General features: G+C 52.8%; 1 protein-coding gene across 5 annotated transcripts; it reads left to right on the top strand.

Moving 5' to 3' along the window:
- The first annotated feature begins 3563 nt into the window (after nt 1-3563).
- Amotl2 (angiomotin like 2) lies at nt 3564-20195 on the top strand. Of its 5 annotated transcripts, XM_052187507.1 has the most exons (11): nt 3564-3624; nt 3840-3963; nt 6893-7685; nt 10696-10990; nt 11747-11891; nt 12131-12223; nt 15336-15631; nt 16246-16556; nt 16945-17159; nt 17627-17803; nt 18519-20195. In XM_052187507.1, exons 2-11 carry the CDS (start codon nt 3927-3929, stop codon nt 18575-18577), a joined length of 2421 nt encoding a protein of 806 aa, XP_052043467.1. In that variant the 5' UTR covers nt 3564-3624; nt 3840-3926; the 3' UTR covers nt 18578-20195. The 5 variants fall into 5 exon arrangements, with proteins under 5 accessions (XP_052043467.1, XP_052043471.1, XP_052043468.1 ...); XM_052187511.1 differs by lacking the exon at nt 3840-3963 and having other exon boundaries at nt 3593-3794; XM_052187508.1 differs by lacking the exons at nt 3564-3624; nt 3840-3963 and adding an exon at nt 4223-4318.
- The last annotated feature ends 1596 nt before the right edge of the window (nt 20196-21791 follow it).

Here is a 21791-nt window from a genome sequence, read left to right as displayed (position 1 = left end):
GATAAGTAAACCTTTAAATTTGCTATCTGCAAGTCCATTTGATCTTACAAGACAACAAACCCGGAAAGATGAAGACAAAGAGTCCACGAAACTTAGGACTTAAGAAAAGTAAATTAAGGGGAACCCTGAAATGCTGATGAAGGGGAATCTCAAGAAGAAAGCTGTTGGCTGGAACCACTGTCTATGGTCTCCAGGGAGGGTACCGCCAAGACGGAGCAAGCCTGACTTTGAAGTGGCAAAGCTTTGAAACCTCAAAGCCTGCCTGGAGTGACATATTTCCTCCAGTAAGGCCACACCTTCTAAACATGCCCAAGTAGCACCACTGACTGGGGCCCACATACTTCAACACCCTCTGGGGTCCATCCGCATTCAACCCACCAGAAATGGAAATTCCTTTGGCTCATACAGGGTCTCTCAGTGGGTGATTTATTTGAACATAGATATGACATTTGTGACAGAACGGATATCTGGGAGGGTGAACAGGTGAGTGGCTGTGTTTCCTAAGTATCAATGCTCTTTGTGTTAAAGGCTATGTTCCCTCGAAGACCACAGAAATCCCAAGAGAGGCTGAGATGGGAGGAAAAGCAAAACATGAAACGGAAGCTATTAATCTGTTTTCTAAAAGACATGGGTGCTGGGAATGGTGTCACACATTTAATTCAGCACTCGGAGGCAGAAGCAGGTGGATCTCTGTAAGCTCGAGGCCAGCTTCCTGTATGTAGTAAATTCCAGGCCAGCTGGAGCTACACAGTGAGACTGTCTTGAAAAAAAAATCTTGGCGATGTCTATCCCTGAACGAAACCTTGTCCCAACCACTACCCTGTCACCAGACCCACCCTCCGAGCACTTACCCCAACAGCTGAGGTGCCCAACACTAGGGGGCGCCCTTCCACCACAGTGGCCCTGTCCTCCTCCCTCCCCTGGGTAAAAGCAGAGGAGCCTTTTCCTATAAAAACTGAAAACCCAGAAACTCCCCATGTCGGATGCAGCTTCTTGTCAGGACTAGAGAGTCTTCCCGGGCATCAGTGGCTCATCCACTAATCAGCATACACCATTCTTAGTTTCACAGAAAAGGGAGGTGTCAGGGGTTACATTAATCTGTCTTAGTTCACCGGCCTGAAGGTGGCAACTCAGGATTCCCTTCCCCATCCTCAATGTGACAGCTATCTAGAGAAGAATAAGCTAAAGGGTATCCTTCTGCAGTTTCTTCATACATGCCAACATCCATTTGACATATCTTCCTTTCAGAACTAGGTTCAAGGCTGGTCTGGCCACATGTGGCCCCACACGGGGAATGTAATGGAGCAGTGGGCACAGCTGCCCTCTCCTTACCATGTCGATGGATAACCCCACTCCTGCAGCATCACCACATTAAAGACCCACCGAGGATGGCCAGAGGCCCAAGGAGTACACGCAGCCTGGAAAGTGGCTCCTTCGGTTGGAAGAAAGCCCCTCATACCTTCACAGACACGGTGCCTTAATTCACAAACGCTCCATCTTTTGAGGATTTAATCCCAAGGACACAGCCCCTTCCAGCCTGAGCCTGCTGGTCTGAGGCCTGGGAAGAAGAGGAAGAGGAGGGAGCAGTGATGGAAGGCTGGATTCGAGAGATATAATCTAGAGGTAGGGGCCGTGAGGATGAGCAGGGCGTGTGCAGAAAGACACAGACAGCTCTTGCTTGGTTCTTCTACCCCTGAAACAGCAAAGGGTTGGGATTTTCATCTCCGTGGTGCTTACATCAGCTCTTTAAGTGGTTTGTTTCTGGCCCTGGGTTCTAGTAGGCTTCCTGTTCCCATAACCTGTCGAGTGTCAAGGGAAGCTGGGAAGGGGAATTTCACAACTAGCTGCTTTCCTTTGATGTTGCCAATGGAGCCCAGACTCCCTCCCAGCACCAATCAACCATTTGGGTAGTAAGGAAGACAGTCTCTTCTCGGTAGCTCAAGGCAGGGGGCTCCGCGGAGGATCTGCCCTCACATTCCAGCAGGGGGCTGGGAGATGCAGCTGCCTGATCAGGGTGAGGAGGGAGGAGGGTATGGGTATTTGAACAATTCGCTAAGCCCAGAAACACACCTCCGATGCAGCCACAGCCCAGTGAGCTGAGCTCTCCGAAGCCAGGGCTTTCTCTGAGAACTGGGTCAACTTTGCAAGCTTTCCCTGGGCAAGATTCCAAACCCAGCCAGTCCCAGACTCATCTGGGAAGAATCGTTACCTGCAGAGGGGCCGGGAGAGAGACCGAGGTGAGTTAGGAAGCCCCTGCCTCTCTACTTGACTCTCTTTGTCCCCGTTCTCAGTGACGGTTGATATGCAAGCAGGCTGGCCACCCGGGGCCCACCTGTGTATAAGCTCCCCTGGCACATTTGAGATGAGGCCACTTCTCACTCCAGCACCCTGCAGCGCCAGGTGTGGCTGCCAGCTCAGGCAGATTCCTTTGAGGCCCCAGGCCTGACCCTGTCAGAGAGGCCCCGCCCTTTATCCTTCTTACAAAGAGGGAAAAAATGCATATACATTCTGCGACTCCCTCTCCCCACTCTGTCCCTTTGACCTATGTACATAAACTAATGCAGGGCTTGTCTTGGTCTGAAGAAGGCTCACCCACCCTCAAAATGAACCTTTGGATTCTAGCTGCCTTAAACTGGCCCCTTCCTCCAATTATCTCAGGAACGCTTGTTCGTCAAACATCTCGTGAGGTGTCCCTTCAAGCACCAGTGAACCCCAGGACTGCGCCATATGGCCTTTCTCCTGATTTTATAACTCAGAGCATATGTGCCCACACCTACTCTTGTAAGTGTCTCCACCAAGGGTTTCCAAGAATGCTGCCCATGAAGTGAGGACACCTGGGAACCTCTTCTCTAGTCTTTGTCATGCAACTCCTACCTACTGCAGCTACAGGGGACACGGTGTGCGAGCCACAGTTCTCTCTGTAAGGTAGCCTTCAGCTTGGCATATTGGTTATTTTCTCATCTGTCTCAGACACAAACAGGATCGAAAATGAAATCCTAATGAAACATATATACATTATTTTTTGTTTTTAGACTTTTTACTTATTTTATCTTATATGTATGAATGCTTTGCTTGCAGGTAGGATCGAACACCACGTGAGTGCCTGGTACCAGCATAATTCAGAATTGCCTATCAAATCCCCTGGAACTGGAGTCACAAATGGTTGTGAACCATCGGGTGGGTGCTGGGACACAAAGGCACATCCTCTGTAAAGGCAGCAAGGGTGGTTAACTCCTAAGGACCCCCCCCCACACACACACACACACCTCTAAAGGAAAGCTTTATGCAAAACTAGCCACATCCCTGGCTATTGAGTTTGAAAGATTTCTCGCCCTTGGACCCTTCAAACAAACTTGGGAATTGAGAACGCTGAGGGAAGGGGGGGGGGGCTGGCCAGCCTGCAGCAGAAATGAGCCCTGATTCTAGGTGGATGGGACTGAGGAATGTAAGCCAACGGGAAGCTCTAACCAGAGGGAGGAGGAGGAGGAGAAGGAGGAGGAGGAAGAGGAGGAGGAGGAGGAGGAGGAGGAGGAGGAGAGTCCGAGCAGCTAAGCTGGAGAAGGAATCTTCTGGGGAAGTTGAAGAAGGGTCCAAATGAGAGAGAAGAGTCGATTCCACACCAAAGTAAAACACCAGAAGCCAGAGAGGCGGAAGACAAAGAGGGTTGGCTAGGTGTAGATGAGGTAGAAAAGACACTGGAACTGGGGACAGTAGGTGGAAGCAGAGATCTCTGGGCCTGTCTTGTTAGGTTAGGGAGCCCGGATTCCGAAAACCAAGAATCTGTGTGATCCTAGGTAAGTTGCTTAAACTCTCTGAGTTTGGTTTCTTATTTATTACAGAGGTGATGAGAGCACCCAAGGGTGACTGGAATCGGATGGCCGAGTAAAAAAAAGCAACTGGTGACCCGCCGCGTGCCTAGCTTGAAGATGAGCCGAGTCAGGAAGAAGTTGGACCGAGTGCCCAGTGAGTGGCTCATTCACTTGGGTAGTGGATTAAATTCACCAGATTTCCAACCCAGATTCACACACTTCCTGTAGAGGGAGGATCTAAAAGAGCCGGCGAAGGTGTTTGTAAACAATAAAGGTGCAATTCAATGTTTGCCGCTGGGGGGTGAAATAGTAAGGGTTAAGAAAGAGGCTGGGCAGCTGCGGGACGAAACATTGGTTCGCCTGCAACACGGTCAAAAGTGGGCGGATGTGAACTGCTTTGCAGTCCTCCCGCCTTCTCCGAAACGCCACAGACCCCCTCCTGCAGCCACCGTAGGAGCGCGCGAGGCTCGTCCCGGGAAGTCGTCCCTCGGCGCCTGTAGGAATGACGGGTGAGAACCGGGTGCGGACAGTGCTGGAGCGATCTCGGGACGAGTTGATTAAGACACCCCCAACAGCTAGGACACAAAGCAGGGGGCAGGGAATGCCACACGGCCGCCAGAGCCCAGGGTGGCAAGGGGACAAGGCTGAGGCCAGCCCAGCGGCCAGCCGCAGCGCCGCCTCCCGGGAGGAAGGCGGGGGCTGGGCCGGGGAGCGGAGGGAGGCGGAGAGCGGAGGAGGGCGGCGCGCTGAGAGGTTATTTGTGGTTCGCTTTGATCCCGAGGGGGAACCTGAAACTCTCACATTCCTGGCATAGCAGCCGCCTCCAGCGCGGGCTGACCTAGAGGCTGCGCACTGGGGCGCGAGCAAGCAGATCGGCGGCGCCACCGACGAGTGCGCACCTCTGTTGCCGACCGTACCTAAGCCGAACCGGGTCTGCGTGCGCCGGCAGCCGCGGGCCGCAGCGGTAAGCAAGGCGCCCCGCGCTCCGGGCAGTGCGCGAGGCCGGCGGGGACGCTTTCCAGCGGAACCCCGACACGGCGATCAGCCCGACCCTTTCTGGAGATCGGAGCTGGGGTGGACGAACCTCCCCGGGAGCCGGGAGGGGAGCCTCACCCTTTCGAGGATCAGTCCTGGGTGTCTGTCTTGCCTAGGCTGCTCGCGCTTTTGTGGGGGTGAGGACACGATTCTCCGACCCACGGGGGCTGGAGGAAGGACAGAGGATCAGTGTTTGGGAGTGTGCGTCTCGCGTACGGGGCAAGTGAAAAGCTGCGGTAGGCATATCTTGCTGAATTACAAGATCGTCGCGACTGCTTTGTCTAGATTGGGGATACAGGTGGCTTTTACCCTCAGCTAGCTCAAGAATTCTTCTTTGTCTTCCTTGGAAAATCCTCTCCGGAGCCACGAACTGGCTCTCACTTAGAAAGAATGCAGCCTGCTGTCCAGTCCGGTGACGTCAGCGCTGAAGTATTTGGAAAACAAAGAGGGTTAGGGAGAGAGGCGGACCCGCGATGCTTAAAGACTTCTCGCGGTTGCGGGTTTTGCTCGCCCGGGGCACTCGGGCAGCCACCGGTACTAGTGGTCCGCCTCGGTAGAAGGTGGGTAACGCTGGAACCCTGGCCTGGCCTGACTTGGTTCCTTTTGCTGGAGGGAGCCCAGGCCAAGACCTGAGATGCATGTTTGCTTAGAAAGGTGCCTGGTTTCCCAGTGCAGCGCTCTAGAGCAGTCCAGGTACAACGCCCGCGTAAGGAAGCTGATTTTTAGTAACTACTCATAGACTACTCAAGAATTTGAAAGATTGTGTATCTAGGGGATTAGATTGGGATGTTTGTGCGATGTAAGGCCTCGGAAATGTTCGGTGCTCCGGGAGCCTGCCTCGTCGTTGGCGCGCCTGGAATCTGCCGGGAAGGCTCCGCATTCCTTCTAGCCGCTCCCGGATCCTCCTTAGCGGGAGTCAGCCCAGACAGTGAATAACTTAGGAAATGCCGCGTAGAAAAAGCTGCGTGCTAACAGGCTTCTCGAGTCTTACACATTGGAGGGTGCAGTTGTAGGGTGTGTGTGGCGGGGGGATTAGTTGCCGGCTTGGGTGTTCTCAAGGCTTATTACCTACTCCCCCCCCAAGCTCTGTCAACAGAATTGGTGATTCCCAAACTGAGGTAGGACACGGGGGGGGCGGGGGGGGCTGGCATTATGGCAAGAAAAGGGGCCATCCCTGCTTCGTCTTCCCCAAGTAGCAAATGTGTGTGCCAAGAAAGGAGGGTGGTCATCATCGAAAACGTTTAATGTTTCGCTGACTCCGACCATTGCAAGCACACCTCTGCCTCCTCCCCAGCTCACACGCAGCGCCTCGTGCTGCTCACCCTGCAGGGTGACTGCAGAGGTCATCTATGACAAGGAGACTCAGATTTATTTTATCATGAGCCTTTGAGCCCAGGGTCTGGCTCCAGGAAGAGAATGGAGTGGAGGGTGGGCTGACTACCCGTGGCTCGGGCATCTTTATTCCAAAGAGTCAATGGGATTATGTGCTTAGAGCGCCTTTCTACCTGACTACATTCCTTCTCAACCGCCTGCCAGGAAATTGGACTCATATTGCTAAGTGGTTGAATTTGATGGAGGCCTGTCCTACAGTCACTCATGAGATCGTTTGGGGTTGATGGCTGGCTGACTCCCGGGAACTGTGATAATAGATAGCCTTCTGGTTTTCGGTTGTATTTCTGTAGGATCAGTTAAATCTCTGTAAATGTCATTACAATGATAAGCATTTGCAAAGGATTTATAGCATGCCAGGCACTCACCCTGTTTCAACTCCAAGAGGCACACTGTGTGTGTGTATGCGTATATATGTGTTTGTGTGTATATATGTGTGTATGTGTGTGTGTATATACACACACACATACACACATACACACACATATGGCAAACTGAGGACCAGAAGCTCAGTAACTAAACTTAATAGATGGCCATGTTGGCCCTTGCCTAAAACCTCCTACCTAACCTACCCTCCTCCTTCATCCAGAGTGTTCCGGCAAGTGCCCCTCCCTCCTTTGTAAGCGCTTCCATTGATTGCTGTTCTTTCTGTCTCTTAGGTGCTCTGAGACCGGGTGCCTGCTGGCCATTGTCTAAGCAGGTGTGTGCAAGCCAGAGAAGTATGAGGACACTGGAAGACTCCTCGGGGACAGTCCTGCACCGCCTCATTCAGGAGCAGCTGCGCTACGGCAACCTGACAGAGACTCGTACTCTGCTGGCCATCCAGCAGCAGGCCCTGCGGGGTGGGGCTGGAGCTGGGGGCACAGGGACCCCCCAGGCCTCCCTGGAGATCGGAGCACCCGAGGACAGTCAGGTGCTACAGCAGGCCACCAGGCAGGAGCCCCAGGGCCAGGAGCATCAGGGTGGAGAGACCCACCTGGCAGAGAACAGGCTGTACAGGCTGTGCCCACAGCCCAGCAAGGGAGAAGAGCTCCCCACCTATGAGGAGGCCAAAGCCCATTCGCAGTACTACGCGGCGCAGCAGGCAGGGTCCCGCCCGCATGTTGGGGACCGGGATCCTAGAGGGGCGTCGGGAGGCGGCCGCCGACAGGATGAGGCTCTGCGAGAGCTGAGGCACGGCCATGTGCGCTCCCTGAGTGAACGGCTTCTGCAGCTGTCCCTGGAAAGAAACGGTGCTCGGGTCCCCAGCCACATGAGCTCCTCCCACAGTTTCCCTCAGCTGGCCCGAAGCCAGCAGGGTCCCCAACCCCGAGGACCCCCAGCTGAGGGCCCAGAGCCCCGTGGGCCACCACCTCAGTACCCACATGCTCTGATGGCTCAGGAGACTTCGGCTGTCACTGACCCAAGATACCGTCCCCGAAGCAGCCCACACCTCCAGCATGCGGAAGTCAGGTAACCCTGGGTTTCTTCTAGTTCAGTCTCCCAGGAGGAGAACCCCAAGGTTCTATCCTGGATCTCAGCTGTCAGGATCCCAATCTCAGGGCACCTCACCAGCTCCTGGGGCTGTCTGATCTAGATCTACCCTCTCCAGTCTTGAGAAGGGGAAACTGGGGACTGGAGGCTAGGGGGGATTTAGCTGATCCAGTCATGGTAGCACATGCCTGTAATGTTTAGGTGAGGCAGGAGGATCACAAGATGACCACCTTGGGCTAAGTAGCAAGACTGTCGAGAACAAAAAGAAACTGACATCATTGCTTTAACTCAAACTATACATAGCATTGTCTATAGCATTCAAATAAGGAAGGCTCCCAGGGGATGGGAATGGGGTTCAAAGGTGAAAACTTTTTGTTTTGTTTTGTTTTTTTAAGAAAGAACTAATTAAAGACAATAGGAATCCTTACCAAACTGCTCCCCAGTTAAGTAGGCCAAAGGTGGAACTTCCTGAAAGTTTTTTAAGAAAAAGTGAACATTTTTGTTGTTGGCCTTGACATTGGGAGGTGTTGCTAATGAGGCTGAAAGAAGTAGGGTGGCTCACTAAGCCACTCCTGTACTGCTGCCTTGTCTGCGGGTTATAATTACTTGTTAGATTTTCCCCTTTTGCTTGTCATTATGGGCCTGGGTGAGTGAGTGAGCTTGTGTGTGTGTGTGTGTGTGTGTAGGTTTAGAATGCTGTTGGATCAGGGGAGTGGCTTGCTTGGCTTGACTGAGTGTGAACTCTTGGTGTGTGTCTGTGTGCGTGTGCGTGTGCGTGTGCGTGTGCGTGTGCGTGTGCGTGTGTGTGTGTGTGTGTGTGTGTGTGTGTGTGTGTTGGAGGGCGTGATGTGATCGACACTTAAAAGAGATTTCAGTACCAGCCTTAGAGAATGGGTCATGGGAGCCAGGCTGGGGGCTGGGAGCGCCCCGAGTGAAAGCAGGAAGCCTGATCATTGCAGGAGCCCTGGTTCCTAGAAATGAGGGGGCCTGCCTTAGTCATCTTAGCGGAGGCCCTGTACCGATTCCAGAGAAACAGGCAGCATTGCTGTATCTCCCTTGGGGTGGGGTGAGGTTGGGCTCTAAGGAACCTAACGGAGGAGACCCTCTTGGTTCAAGGTCAGCATCTGGTTCACTTTCACCCTTGCTGAATCCTTAGTTGGTTGCTCCATATTCCACCAATTGGTTTTCTTCACTCTAGCAGAGAATGGCGGCCCTGGGCTGGGGGGCGCCGGGGGTATGGCCTCGTGGGTTTCCTCCAGCCTCCACTCCCCCAGACCCCCACCTCTCCTCCCTTCTCAGGGCCAGTCAGGAAGAGTTTCTTTTGGATCAGCCCTATTGAACCCTGCCAGGAAAGATAATATCCAGTCAAGGAAGTGGGCTGTTTGTAGGAGAACAAAAACATAGGGAGGAGGGCAGTGGGAAATGGAAGAGCCAGGAGCAAGTGTGAACGGAAAGGAGTCGCCATTCTTGACTGGGGCTAGGTCATTCTCGAAGAATGTCAGTTGTGTCTGCCTGCCCTTTTGGGGGGGGCGGAGGGGGGCCGACAACAATTTTCTGAGGCCACCCCAAGAGTGACCGCACTTGGCAGTAAAGGAGAGTTTAGTCAGTCCAGTGGTAGCCCTCTACTCTGCTCTCCCAGGAGCTGATAGAGGAAAAAGCACGTGCAAGCTTTTCCTTGGCTGACTCGATGAGAAAGATTTGTTAGGGACTGAGTCAGAGGCTCAAAGAACAGGGGAGGAGCCATAGGCTCGAGGGGTGATTTTGGACACTGGGGATGGCAGAGAGGGGCATGAGACACCCAGAAGTGAAATCCAACTTTCACGAGGCTTCTAGAAATTCTTAGTACAGCCAGGCGGTGGTGGCGCACGCTTTTAATCCCAGCACTTGGGAGGCAGAGGCAGGCGGATTTCTGAGTTTGGGGCTAGCCTGGTCTACAAAGTGAGTTCCAGGACAGCCAGGGCTACACAGAGAAACCCTGTCTCGAAAAAACCAAAAAAGAAAAAAGAAAGAAAAAAAAAGAAAATCTTAGTACAACTGAGAAGGCAGTTGTGACACTTGGGGTCACAGACCCCAAAGGGCCTCTGACTACCTGTGCCTCACTCTGTTCTCTAGACATGGAGCATAAGGATGTGTTACAGTCGTAGCCAAGGGCCAGGTAGAACACGGTCCTGAGCTCCACTGTGGAACTAATCCAGAGGTGGCTCCTTGTTCTTTATAAACTGAGGTGCTCGAAAAAACCAAACCCAAAAAGGTACAATAAAATAAAAAAATAAACTCAGGTGCTCCCCAACAGAGATGGAGGCTGAACAGTCATGGGTGACCCTGCTGTCACCAGCCATTCTGTCGAGCCTGGCTTCTGTGGCCAGAGACCCCTGTGATTTAGCAGCCATAGGTGACACTTGGCAGCCCTAGCACTGGTTTGCTGAAGGCCTCACAGCCAGAGCTGAAAGCTGTTGCCCTGTTTGTGAGACTGAGCTCTTCCCCCTGGCATCTGATTCCCTGCTTTAACCTTAGCTGGGGTCTTTGAAAAGAATTTCAGTCGGGGGGGGGGGGGCGTAGCAGAACCCCTGAAACAAAGAGGAGAAAACTCAGGCGAGCGGCTTTAGCTGACTTGGCTTACCTGCCAGAATCCTCTAATAAGTGCCCCTCCTGAGGCCTGGGACTCTGGGGTTTCCATCCCAAAAGATCCTTCTATCAATTCAGAAGGTCATGAGTGCGTTTTTAAAGAGAATATTTAGGCTGTATTTGCTTAGGACGGCCAGGCTTGCTTGGGGTTGGTCCCTAAGGCAGCTGTGAACAGAATGGGTATCTGGTTGCAGTGCCACCTCACCTACCCCACACGGGTCCTGCTCTCTGGCTCTTGAGTTTTAGGCACCTTGTGGCACAGGCCCTAGTCGCTGCCTAACACTGGGGAGGCTCAGTCAGTGTGTGGGTGTGTGTCTGTCTGTCTGTCTGTCTCTCTGAGCTTCATTCACCTCTTCTTTTCCAGAATCCTGCAGGCCCAGGTACCACCAGTGTTCCTCCAGCAGCAGCAGTACCAGTACCTGCAGCAACCCCAGGAGCACTCCGCCCCCCTCCATCCAGCCGCTCTAGGCCATGGTCCCCCGAGCTCCTTCAGTCCACCTGCAGTGGAGGGACCACCCAGTGCCCAGGCCACCTCGGGCAGTGCCCACCTGGCCCAGATGGAGACTGTACTGAGGGAGAACGCCAGGCTGCAAAGGGACAATGAGCGATTGCAGAGAGAGCTGGAGAGCACTTCAGAGAAGGCCAGCCGCATAGAAAAGGTGGGGACTCCTGGGGGTGGGCAGTGCAGAGGGAGGCCGGGGGTGGGGGGGCAGGAAAGCCTATCAGGCTGCCTTTTGCACACACACACACACACACACACACACACACATGAAGCTGACTCCAGACAGCTGAGGACCAGCCCTGATGCATGCACGAGCAGTTGCTAGCCAGTGGTGGTTAGAAAGAACTCATTCACTAGCTCCCAGCACACTTGTACCCTGGCCCTGCGCAGCCCCTCCTGTGGACACCTCCCACAGAGAGCCCTTTGTGCACCCACACAACAGCGAGTCTGTTCCAGGCCAGCCCTGGCCAAAGAGAAAGCCCCTCCTCTCAGGGAAAAGAAAAAAAGCAACGTGTTGGCAAAGCAAGCCAGCTAGGAGCACGTGGAAGACCTGTGGCTTCCAAGTGGGAGGGGCAGCCACATGCTCTGGGCAGAGGCAGCTCAGGCTGGGGGTCTGGCACCCCCACTTCCTCAGTGAAGCCTGGCCAATTGTGTACTAAGGCTTAACTTTAGCAATAGTCTCAGACCTTCCACTCAACTATCTACAGAGTTCTGGGTAGGCTGTAACCCACCCATGCTTGGTCCAACGCTAGGCATGGGGCAGGCTGGAGGTAGTGGCCCCCTTGAAAAGCATCCAGCCCAGGGTGCAGGCAGCCGCATGGTCTACCCGAGAGGCTGCAGTCCTGTGACTGTCTCACTAGAGTCCCTCCCTAGGACCCTTCCTGACAGGGAACTTATTGTCTGTCTCTCACAGCTGGAAAATGAAATCCAGCGGCTCTCTGAGGCCCACGAGAGCCTGATGAGGACCTCTTCCAAGAGGGAGGCCCTGGAGAAGACCATGAGGAACAAGATGGACAGTGAGATGAGACGGTTGCAGGACTTCAACCGAGACCTTAGAGGTGAGAAGCGGGTACGTGGGTGGGGCGTTGGGAGGACATCATCTGTCAGACTTCGGCGGCTCTGTTTTAGGGGGGAAAATCAGAATCTGTTCTGTGCTCTTAGAGGCCTACATTAGCCCCCCATCATTGGGCCTTGATCTGAACTGGGACTTCCTTATAATCCCATCTCCCTAGCTTAGAGGGTGCAAGCCTGCAGTTAGGACCTGAGGGTAAAACTCTTTCTCCTTTATTTGAAACAGAAAGATTGGAATCCGCAAACCGCCACCTGGCAAGCAAGACGCAGGAAGCCCAGGCGGGCAGTCAGGACATGGTAGCCAAGCTGCTGGCTCAGAGTGAGTAGGGGACCAGCTGAGAAACCTGGGGCGACTATGACATGACCCCACTACCACCGCCACCTCCTTCCCCTTGCAGAGTGGTACTTTGGGAACAGATTCACTGAATGGCTGCTGTAGGAAGGGGTGGTTTCCTAAGATGAATAGGGACTGGGGAGCAGTAACTGGCTGAGCCACACAATATGGACTCTCAGGCCCTCCTGTAGGGAGGCCATGACAGGCCTGGCCATAGTTAAATGGAGGGCAATGAGGGTTCTTCAGAGTTCAACAGAAAGGCTGGGGGCACAAACTGCAGGGGATGGTTGAATTGGTGAAACTTCCTGGGATAGCCACAGATGGGTTTAGTCAACAGCTATGGCCTAAAGGAGGCATTCAGAAAGTTTCTCTTTAAAGCAGGGAGGTCCTGGTATCCTGGAAGCTTTTCAGACTAATCCATTTGTTCCTTCATTAGTGGAGCCGGGCTAAGCACCTGGCCAGCGTTGGGCAGAGGGTGGGAATTCATCCAGAGAATGGCAGGGAGGTGAGACAGGTTCCCTAAGGCAGGAGCAGGTTCCCACAAAATGTTCATGAGCCGGGAGGTTGGTGATTAGGAAGCCCCTGGTGACCCCGGGGAAATCTGTAAATATGGAGGTAGCAGAGGACTCTCAGACACGGAGGAGAAATGGCAGACTTGTAGGTAAGAAGGCGTTCAGGAAGAATATATCTGAGAGTACTTTGTTAGGGGTGGCTCAAGAGGCTCTAGAGAGAGGGGCTTCTGGATGCCAGCCGCCCCGCCCCCTTCAGGGACTTGCTAATAAACTTTTGGCAGGGAATGGGCTCAGATTGGGCAAGACCTGTGCTATCCACTACTACCTTGCAAAATGAGGTGGCTAAAGGTCTCTGGAACGGAGGCGAAGGGGAAAGAGGTGTGTCTGTCGCCTAGGGGTTTGCCCTTGGGAATCTGTAGAAGATCCGACTGCTAGGGAAAGAGTTTAGGGGTGCTTCGGTGGGAAGGGTGGGTTTTGGAGCCAGGCTCTGGCAAAGAAAGGAAGTCGTAGGGAGGGTTTCTGGAAGCCTGCAGAGGGGGAGGGGCAGAAGCAGCCGGGAGGCGCTTCCGCTCCCCGGGGAGCGAGCTAGCGCCAGGCTGTTCTTGGCTTCTTGCTGGAGCCATTAATCTCGCAGCCGCGGGTGACCTGGATGCCTGGCATTCCAGAGCCGCTGGGCTGTTCCGCTCCCAGCCCGTCCCCCTCAGTTCCCTCCCCTGTGCGCCTGACAGTGGCGCCCTTCGGCCCCGGCGGCGCCCAGCCTGGCTTTGGGAGGAGAGAGCATGAGCACAAAGGGAGACTGGGACCTGAATAAGGGGAGCCTGCTAAGTAGACTCAGCCACCCACCCCCAACCGAGGTATCTTAGAGATTGTACAAGGCATCTGGAAACAAAAAACAAACAAACAAAAAACTGGATCCACAGCCGGAGGAACAAAGAGAAACCCCTAGTCCAGCAGTGGTGGCGCACGCCTTTAATCCCAGCACTTGGGAGACAGAGGCAGGCGGATTTCTGAGTTCGAGGCCAGACTTGTCTACAGAGTGAGTTCCAGGACAGCCAGGGCTACACAGAGAAACCCTGTCACAAATAAAAAAAAAAAAAGAAGAAGAAGAAGAACCCCTAGCATTAGCAGGTTGGTTTTTCTTTTCTCCCTGTGTAATCACCATTCCTGCTAAGGTTGACCTTTTTTCTGGAGGGTACAGAACCCCTTCCCCCCCCCCCCCCCCCCCCCCCCCCCGCCATAAGCCACTGGCCAGCTCTGCCTGTATTGTCTGTTTTGGGCCTTCAGGAACTGCCTCTGTGCCCTGACCACTGGTCAGGTGTTACTTTGGACTGGCACGGGATACGGAAGTATCTACATCCTATTACTTCCAGAGCTGGAGTGAGGCCTGGACATTATTCAGACCCGGGCTGTAGGGCTGGTGGATGAGAGGATGCTGCTTCTGAGTCCAAACCTGACTTCTTCCCTCTACCCCACTCACCAGTTGGCGAACAGTCGTATTAAAGTATCATCCAACAGCCCCATCTTTTCCGTCCACATCAAAGAGTGAAGCCAGTGGCCTGGATGGCCCCCAGTGCCCCTTCCATGCTGCTCAAGGAGTTGGCGAAGGGAGGCCTCTGCATACTAGGGCCATGTCCTAACCGATAGCCCAAAGAAAGTTAAGTTTCTACTGTCTTTCCAGCCACATTTCAAGAGCTCAGTGGCTGAACGTGACCTTGTTGATTACTGTTTTGGATAATGTAGAACAATCCACTATAGCAGAAAATCTTACTGATAACGTTTTGTTCCTCAACCCTGTCCCTATGCCCTCCCCCAGAGAAATGGGCAGTCATTCTGGTCGACCAGCCCAAGACTCCCAAAGGGCGAGTCCTTCCAGGTGGATCTTGGCGTAGATCATCTGTGTTCTTGGCTTGGCTGGGACTCTCTTAGCGGGGTTCCCCCCAATCAGTTAGCAAAGTGGTCAGGGATAGCTGGGGTCTTGGACACAAGTCTTTGGGTTAGCATCCTGTCCATTGTGCTGCAGGGTTTGAATTCTCTTATGAGCCTACTTGTGGGTCTCCAGACCATGCAACGAAAAGGTTACTGAACAGGAGAGGCTACCATCCACAGGCTGCACTTAAGAGTCCATTTTGGCAGGCCCGTAGGGGGCAGGGCTGCATGCCCAGCCTTACAGCTGGAGCATCCCAGTCAGCCATTTGGTACCTATGTTTCTTCTATAAATCAGGAGCCTCAGATTCGACCTGTGATAAGGTCAAAAGTGCCCTTCCTGGTTGAACAATGAATGACCTCGTTACAGTATCCTAATCTATAAAAGGTTGGCACGGTTTCTGCCTGAGTGGTCTAGTTATCATGAAGCTTAAGGAAAATATGTTCTGGTGATGGCCATGCCTGGCACAGTTCGAGCAGCTGAAAGGCCACTTTGGCTTATTTGTCCCAGCAAGGGTCACAGGGTTGGGCTCTGCCATTTACTCTTACGTTAATCTGCCTCTCGCCGAAATGCAAATACATAACTCTCAGAAGTATTGAGTGTGAGAAGAGAAGCAGGTGCCATCGCTGACTCTCTTCCTCTTTAATGTATCCCCCGACAGGCTACGAGCAGCAACAGGAACAGGAGAAGCTGGAGCGGGAGATGGCACTGCTGCGTGGCGCCATCGAGGACCAGCGGCGACGTGCTGAGCTGCTGGAGCAGGCTCTGGGCAATGCACAAAACCGCGCCGCCCGAGCTGAGGAGGAGCTGCGCAAGAAGCAGGCCTATGTGGAGAAGGTGGAGCGGCTGCAGCAGGCGCTGGGACAGTTGCAGGCTGCCTGTGAGAAGCGGGAGCAGCTGGAGCTGCGTCTGCGCACGCGCCTGGAGCAGGAACTCAAAGCCTTGCGTGCACAGCAGGTAAGCCCAGAAGAGACCTGTGCAGCTGGCAGTACCAGGCAGAATCCGAGGAGTCCCTGATCTCTAGTCTTTGTCCTCTTGGAAGGATAATTGCTCCATGTCCCCCTTGATTGCTTGATCCCTCTCAGGCACCTTGTATAGCAAGGGCTGTACCGCGAGCCCTACCGTGGCAATAACAGAAAATTGGTACCTTAGTACCAGTCAGTAGAAAACTGGACACTCTGATCTGTCTGATCGAAAATAGGAAGGAAGGTGTCTGAGCCCTGAGTCTGTGCTTGGACATAAATATCTCTTGTGTTTACAAACCAGATAAGAGTTCTATCTCCATACCCAGCTTTACCCTAAAGTATGGCAACCAAAACTTTAGTTGTCCCAATTGCCACTCACATTCCAACTCCCACTTCAGAGAATGGCTTTTATAGTCATATGTGCCCCTGTGCTCCTGACCACCAGAATTAAGGAGAGGATGTGAGGACCGTTGTTATCACCTATATCTCTGCGTGCGAGTAGGAAGGGCTATATGTGTTGCATATGAGAGTCTTCGTGTGAGCTTGAGGAACAGAGTCCCCTCATGCCAGCCTTTACCCTTGACCATGCTGTTCCTTGCTCTACAGAGACAGACAGGCACCCTCACAGTTGGTGGTGGCAGCCATGCTGGGTCCACCGAGCTCAGTGCCCTGCGACTGTCAGAACAGCTGCGAGAGAAGGAAGAACAGATCCTGGCTCTAGAGGCGGACATGACCAAGTGGGAACAAAAGTATTTGGAGGAACGGGCCATGAGGCAGTTTGCCATGGATGCGGCGGCCACCGCAGCCGCCCAGCGCGACACCACTCTGATCCGACACTCCCCTCAGCCCTCGCCCAGCAGCAGTTTCAACGAGGGCCTGCTGGCAGGCAACCATAGGCACCAGGAGATGGAGAGCAGGTACTCTAGGGTCAGGCAGGGTATCTGGGTGGGGGTGGGGTGGGTGGAACGGTGCTACCAGTCTCTTCCCAGTCCTTTTGTCCCTGGTAAACAGGCCCCACCCATAGCATCTCAGTATGTTTGACATTCCAGAAATTATAAACAATTGTTTCCGTGAGTGAATCTTTGGTATGCGCAGGCTGGAGGTGGGTGGGTACCTCCCAAGCTCTGGCCATTTCTTCTACTTAAGAGATCTTCCTCTGAGTCTTGCCGTGAGGTGGGCTTACAAGGCCAAGAAATCCTGCCTGCCTCAGGAAGGGATGTCTGGGTTTCTTTGCAACTTCTGTGAGATGGGTGGGATGGAGGAGCTGAGCCCATGGGTCTGACAGTGTGACCTCCTCCCCGACAGATTGAAGGTGCTCCATGCTCAGATCCTAGAGAAGGATGCAGTGATCAAGGTCCTTCAGCAGCGCTCCAGGAAAGACCCTGGCAAGGCCACCCAGGGCACCCTACGGCCTGCCAAGTCGGTGCCATCCATCTTTGCGGCTGCAGTGGGGACTCAGGGCTGGCAAGGGCTCGCATCCAGCGAGCGGCAGACTGATGCACCTGCCCGGCCGATAGGAGGTATGAGGAGGCTTGCCATGCATTGGGCGGAAAGGTGTGGGAAGGTTTGAATGTGTATGAGCAGACTCTTTCTCAGAATACACACCCACTGAGACCAGGGCTTCCTGACCCCTCTCCTAGGGGACCTGGCTTAGCCTTTGGCTTCCGTGACTCTGAAACCTACAGGGGTCCTGCTACTAGAGTGGATGCTGGACCAGCAGCTGCTTACAGATACATCTAGGCAAGGTTCTGCTGTTCCCGAGTGCATACTAAGAAATCCTAGATTTCAGCTGCAAAGAAGGGCTACGGAGCGTTGATGCCTATCCTGACCCCACTTATTCCCACTTCAAAAGAGGAGTCTTTTCATTCTATTAGACATCTTGCAAATTAAGAGCTACCCAGACGACGGCATTTGCTCAGGGTGTCCTTCATCGGGACCGTGTCTCCGACATCCCGCTGTATCCATCAATGTCCGTTCTTTCTTACAGACCGGGTACCAGCGGAAGAGCCTCCGACCACAGCGCCCCTCCCTGCCCACACCAAACATGGGAGCAGAGACGGGAGCACCCAGACTGATGGCCCTGCAGACAGCACCTCTGCCTGCTTGGCTTCAGAACCCGACGGCCTCCTGGGGTGCAACAGTGGCCAGAGGACTCCCTCTCTGGGTAAGCACCCCACTTGCTTAGATGGAGGTCAAGAACATGGTAGAGGTGTGAACTGGAACGCCTGGGCCTGTTTTCCCCGGATTTCCTTAAATTTCATCCATCATGGAAAGGGTCTCCCCCCCCCCCCCCCGCCCCCCAGTGCGAACGAAGGGTTGTTGGAAGTTATCTCAATGCAAGACAGAGCCATTGAGCTATTTCAGAAAGAAAGCAACTCCACAGAAGGCACTACAACTCTTCCAGAGTTGCCCTCAAGTCCTCCTGAGCCAATCCAAATACCTAAGATGAAGGGATTTGGCAAGTGGGCCCAATGGTGATCTTGGGTTGGGAAGCTGTTTGGAAGAGCCCAGAAAGGAGAAACTTTAGAGGAAGCCTTTTCCCTTTCTACTCTGGTTTCACATTCGCCCTTGCATAGCTGCCTGTGTGTGCCCCATGATCTCAGAAAAACCACAGGCATGACAGGAACGCTGCAGCCTGCTCCTAACCCTGGGGACACCCCTCCACCCATCACTCGAGCTAGTTCAGAGTCTAAACACTGCCATACTTCCTCAGCTGAGGGGAGGGAGCACAGCCTTGTGCTTAGTTGAGCAAGGGAAGAGGAATCTGAGGACCGAGGCTGCTTAGGGGAGGGGATCTGTCGAAAGACCCTGTGTTGGGAGCTGAAGGAAACAGGTGGATAATACTCAGAGCATTGACTTGTCTTCTTGTCTTTCTGCAGACTCTGTAGCTGCAGCCAGAGTCCAGGATCTGTCAGACATGGTGGAAATACTGATCTGAAGAAGAGAGGAGGCTGTGCCTCCAACCAGTGATGGTTTGATGCATGGAACTCAGAGAGGAGCACTCCAGGGGGGGCAAGGAGAGGCTGCACTCCCCCCCCCCCAGAAGACTGCTTTTTGGCCTATATTTCTCCTATGACAATGAGGAAGGAAAAGCCAGACATCACCTGCACCCCAAGGTCTGTTGCTGGAGCAGAAAGGAGCTGAGACCCCTCCGTCCTGCCCGAAGGGAACAGATTCTGATTCCTGAGACTGGCTGGACACCAGCCGAATGGTCTGCGGGGATACTCAGGCCAGCCATGGTGTTCTGTGGCTAAGCATGGCCCTAGTCAACACTTATCTGCTCTTCAGTTCCTGACTGCCTTCTTCAGATCACTAAGACTTGAATCTCTTGGGGGACTTTGAGTGTGAGTCTTTCGGGAGGCACCAGCATGTCCTCTTGCGTGGAGTAGGTTAAAGGCCATTTGAGAGGCCCGCAGAACAGTGTGTTTTGTATATAATTCTCTTTCCTTGGGAACAAAAGACTATAATCTCACTCAGTTCGCCTTCCAGGGCTGTGATGCCTGCCCCCCGCAGCCACAGTTCTTGAAACATTTGACAGGTCTACCCTGATGTTCCTCTGCCTCTCCAGTTCCTGGCTGTGGATTTTGATACTGGTTGCCCTTCCTCTGTTTTAAATCCCTGTGTTTAACCCACGGGATTCTTATCACCAGCCTTCGTGAATGGCTCCACAGCTTCTATCCCCAGGACATCCTGTCAGTTTGGTGACGAACTGAGCCAGATGCGGTGAGCCACCACAGGCGGGCATCTGTTATGCCCAGCACCAGGTTCTCGTTGAAGAAACTGGAGAAGTTGTTCTCATAATGTATTCGTTCCCACCAGCAGGGACTGGGAGAGGGAGCTATGTTGTTAAAACCAATCGGTGAACTTCAAGTCCTCACCATGGTGCCCCCGTCACAGAACGGCACCCGAGAGGCTGGCTCCTCGGTGCCCCAGCCCGGAAGCAGGGCCAGCGACTTGGAATTAGGTGAAGTACCCCTACACAGCAGCCTACCAGCAGCAGTGACGTTGACTTCCGGTCTTAAAGCAACCCCCCCAATCGGCTCAGAAAGCGATTGGTGGATTTCAGATCTTCTGTGTCTTCTCTGGTTGTTGTGTTTGTTTTTCTTTCACTGTTTGAAGTTCTGTCTGTTGTTTGGTCCATTCCCATGATTCTCTGCGTTTCCTTTTTAAACATTTGCATTTGCTGGGCAATTGCGTATTTTTTTAACTCCCCCTTTCCCCTGTGTAAAGCTGAGAAATACATCTGGTTCATGGACGTTGTTTACAAAGACAAAAGTTTAAAAAAAAAGGAGGGAAAAAAAGGCAAAAAAAATATTGTGAAAGAAAAAAAAACAACTTAATATATTTTGGATTAATATTTGGTATTTCTTTTAAAGTATTTTTTTTTGTGCTGTGAACATTTTCTGCCAAAGACCATGATGTGTGTCTGTGTGTTTAAGTTATCATGAATATTTAAAGTGTAAACATGGCTGTTTTGTTACGCCACCCTGTACCAGGATTGCTGCTGCATTCCACCAGGTATGACAGTATTTTAATAAAAAAAACTTATAAGGAGATGTTTGTCTGCTGAGACACTGTCTAGGTGTGAGTCTAAGTCACTCTCAAACTAGAAATTCTCCCACCTTGGCCTCCCTAACGGTGGATTTACAGATGTGTACCAACACCTCTAGCTACTAGACTGGTGATCTGCAAGGATGAAGAAAGAAAGAAAGCATGAAGATTTTGAGGGGTCACCCAGGTCTACTCCCTCCAAGGACACGTGACTAGTCCAACTAGAGATTGTGTCAACTGGTATTCTGTCTTTTTTTTTTTTCCAGAGCTGAGGACCGAACCCAGGGCCTTGTGCTTGCTAGACGAGCACTCTACCACTGAGCTAAATTCCCAACCCCAAAAGTTTGTAATTCTGTCTTTGTGTGTGTGTGTGTGTGTGTGTGTGTGAGAACTGATATTAAGGACAGTATAAATGACATGGCTGCAGCCCCCTGCCACCACACTCAGATTGTAGTGACACAGACAGAGATCATCTGAAGGTAGCAAGGGTAACCAATTTTGATTTTTGGTTGCTGTACAGTAGGCATAAATACGACACATTACCCTCTACCCTCTCATTCAGTGCACACAGCCTTCTTAAAGGACCCAGCTACCATGTGGACCCTCCAACCAGACCTGTGCACAGTAGGTCAGAGAATAAGTTCTTGGGCACCTGTCTTTAGTCTCCTTGTGTAATACCATAACCACCCTTCTCAAAGTATATTTCTCCAACTCAAGAAAAAAGAAAACTACCCTTGGCATTGAGCCCAGTCAGAGTGCAAGTGGGCATAAGGATGACCAGGAGGCAACAGGCCACCAGATGGGCCCTGAGGCCCATGACAGCAAGTTAATCTGTGGCCATGGGTGAAGAGCCTCAAGGTCAAGGGTGGGGACTCACCCAGCCACGTTGAGGAATGACCATGCTGGGATTCTAAAGAGAGCGTCTTTTGGCCAACCTGCTTGTCAGGAATGGAATTCAACAGGTGGGTAGAATTCAGAACACACTTGAGCAGCAATCCTGCAAGTGACATGGACTTGGCTGTCTGCCTTCTGCGTGACTTAGTCTGTAGAGACACCTTTATATTTCCTATAGACTAAAAGAAGGAAGAAATGAATCCCAATGTGCCCAGAATATCTACATGTATATGTGTATATATCTATACATGTGTCCCCCAGAGGAAGGTGTAGGGGTTGCAATATTTTCTGTTTTCTACTCCTCCATGACCCACGGGCTCCCTTGTAAGCCTTCTCAGGGAAGAAACTAAACAGGTTATTCGGCACACTGCAATGCTCCCTAACAGCCCTGGAAACAAGCTGCAGCTGGTGGCTTGTTGGAGAGGCCCTGAGGAGAAAGGTATTTGCCTCCAGTGTCTGGACACCTGCAAAGGGGTGGGACCTAGGCTAGAACCTGGGTGGCTCTGCGAGGCCCTTTGGAAACCAAGTTGGTCAGAGGGGACAACCCAACTGAGCCCCAACCTGTCTTGCCCCCATCTAGGATGACTAATAGGATTGGCCCTGTGGCTCGGGGTGGGGGTGGGCGTGACAAAGCATACCGATCCAGGAACTGTATATGAGCTACTGGCCTGGCTTCTCTCCCCTCTCTCACCTTCTGGTGAATTATT

Source organism: Apodemus sylvaticus, chromosome 7, assembly GCF_947179515.1.
Source record: "Apodemus sylvaticus chromosome 7, mApoSyl1.1, whole genome shotgun sequence".
Lineage (NCBI taxonomy): Eukaryota > Metazoa > Chordata > Mammalia > Rodentia > Muridae > Apodemus > Apodemus sylvaticus.
This window is presented reverse-complemented; position numbering and strand designations above follow the sequence as displayed.

Bases quoted from the DNA above. Each gene is read 5' to 3' on its own strand.
- Amotl2 (XM_052187507.1), top strand. From the start codon at position 3,927: ATGAGCCGAGTCAGGAAGAAGTTGGACCGAGTGCCCA. The intron at 10,991-11,746 runs GTGGGGACTCCT...TGTCTCTCACAG, and splicing joins AGGCCAGCCGCATAGAAAAG to CTGGAAAATGAAATCCAGCG. The intron at 17,160-17,626 runs GTATGAGGAGGC...TCTTTCTTACAG, and splicing joins ACCTGCCCGGCCGATAGGAG to ACCGGGTACCAGCGGAAGAG.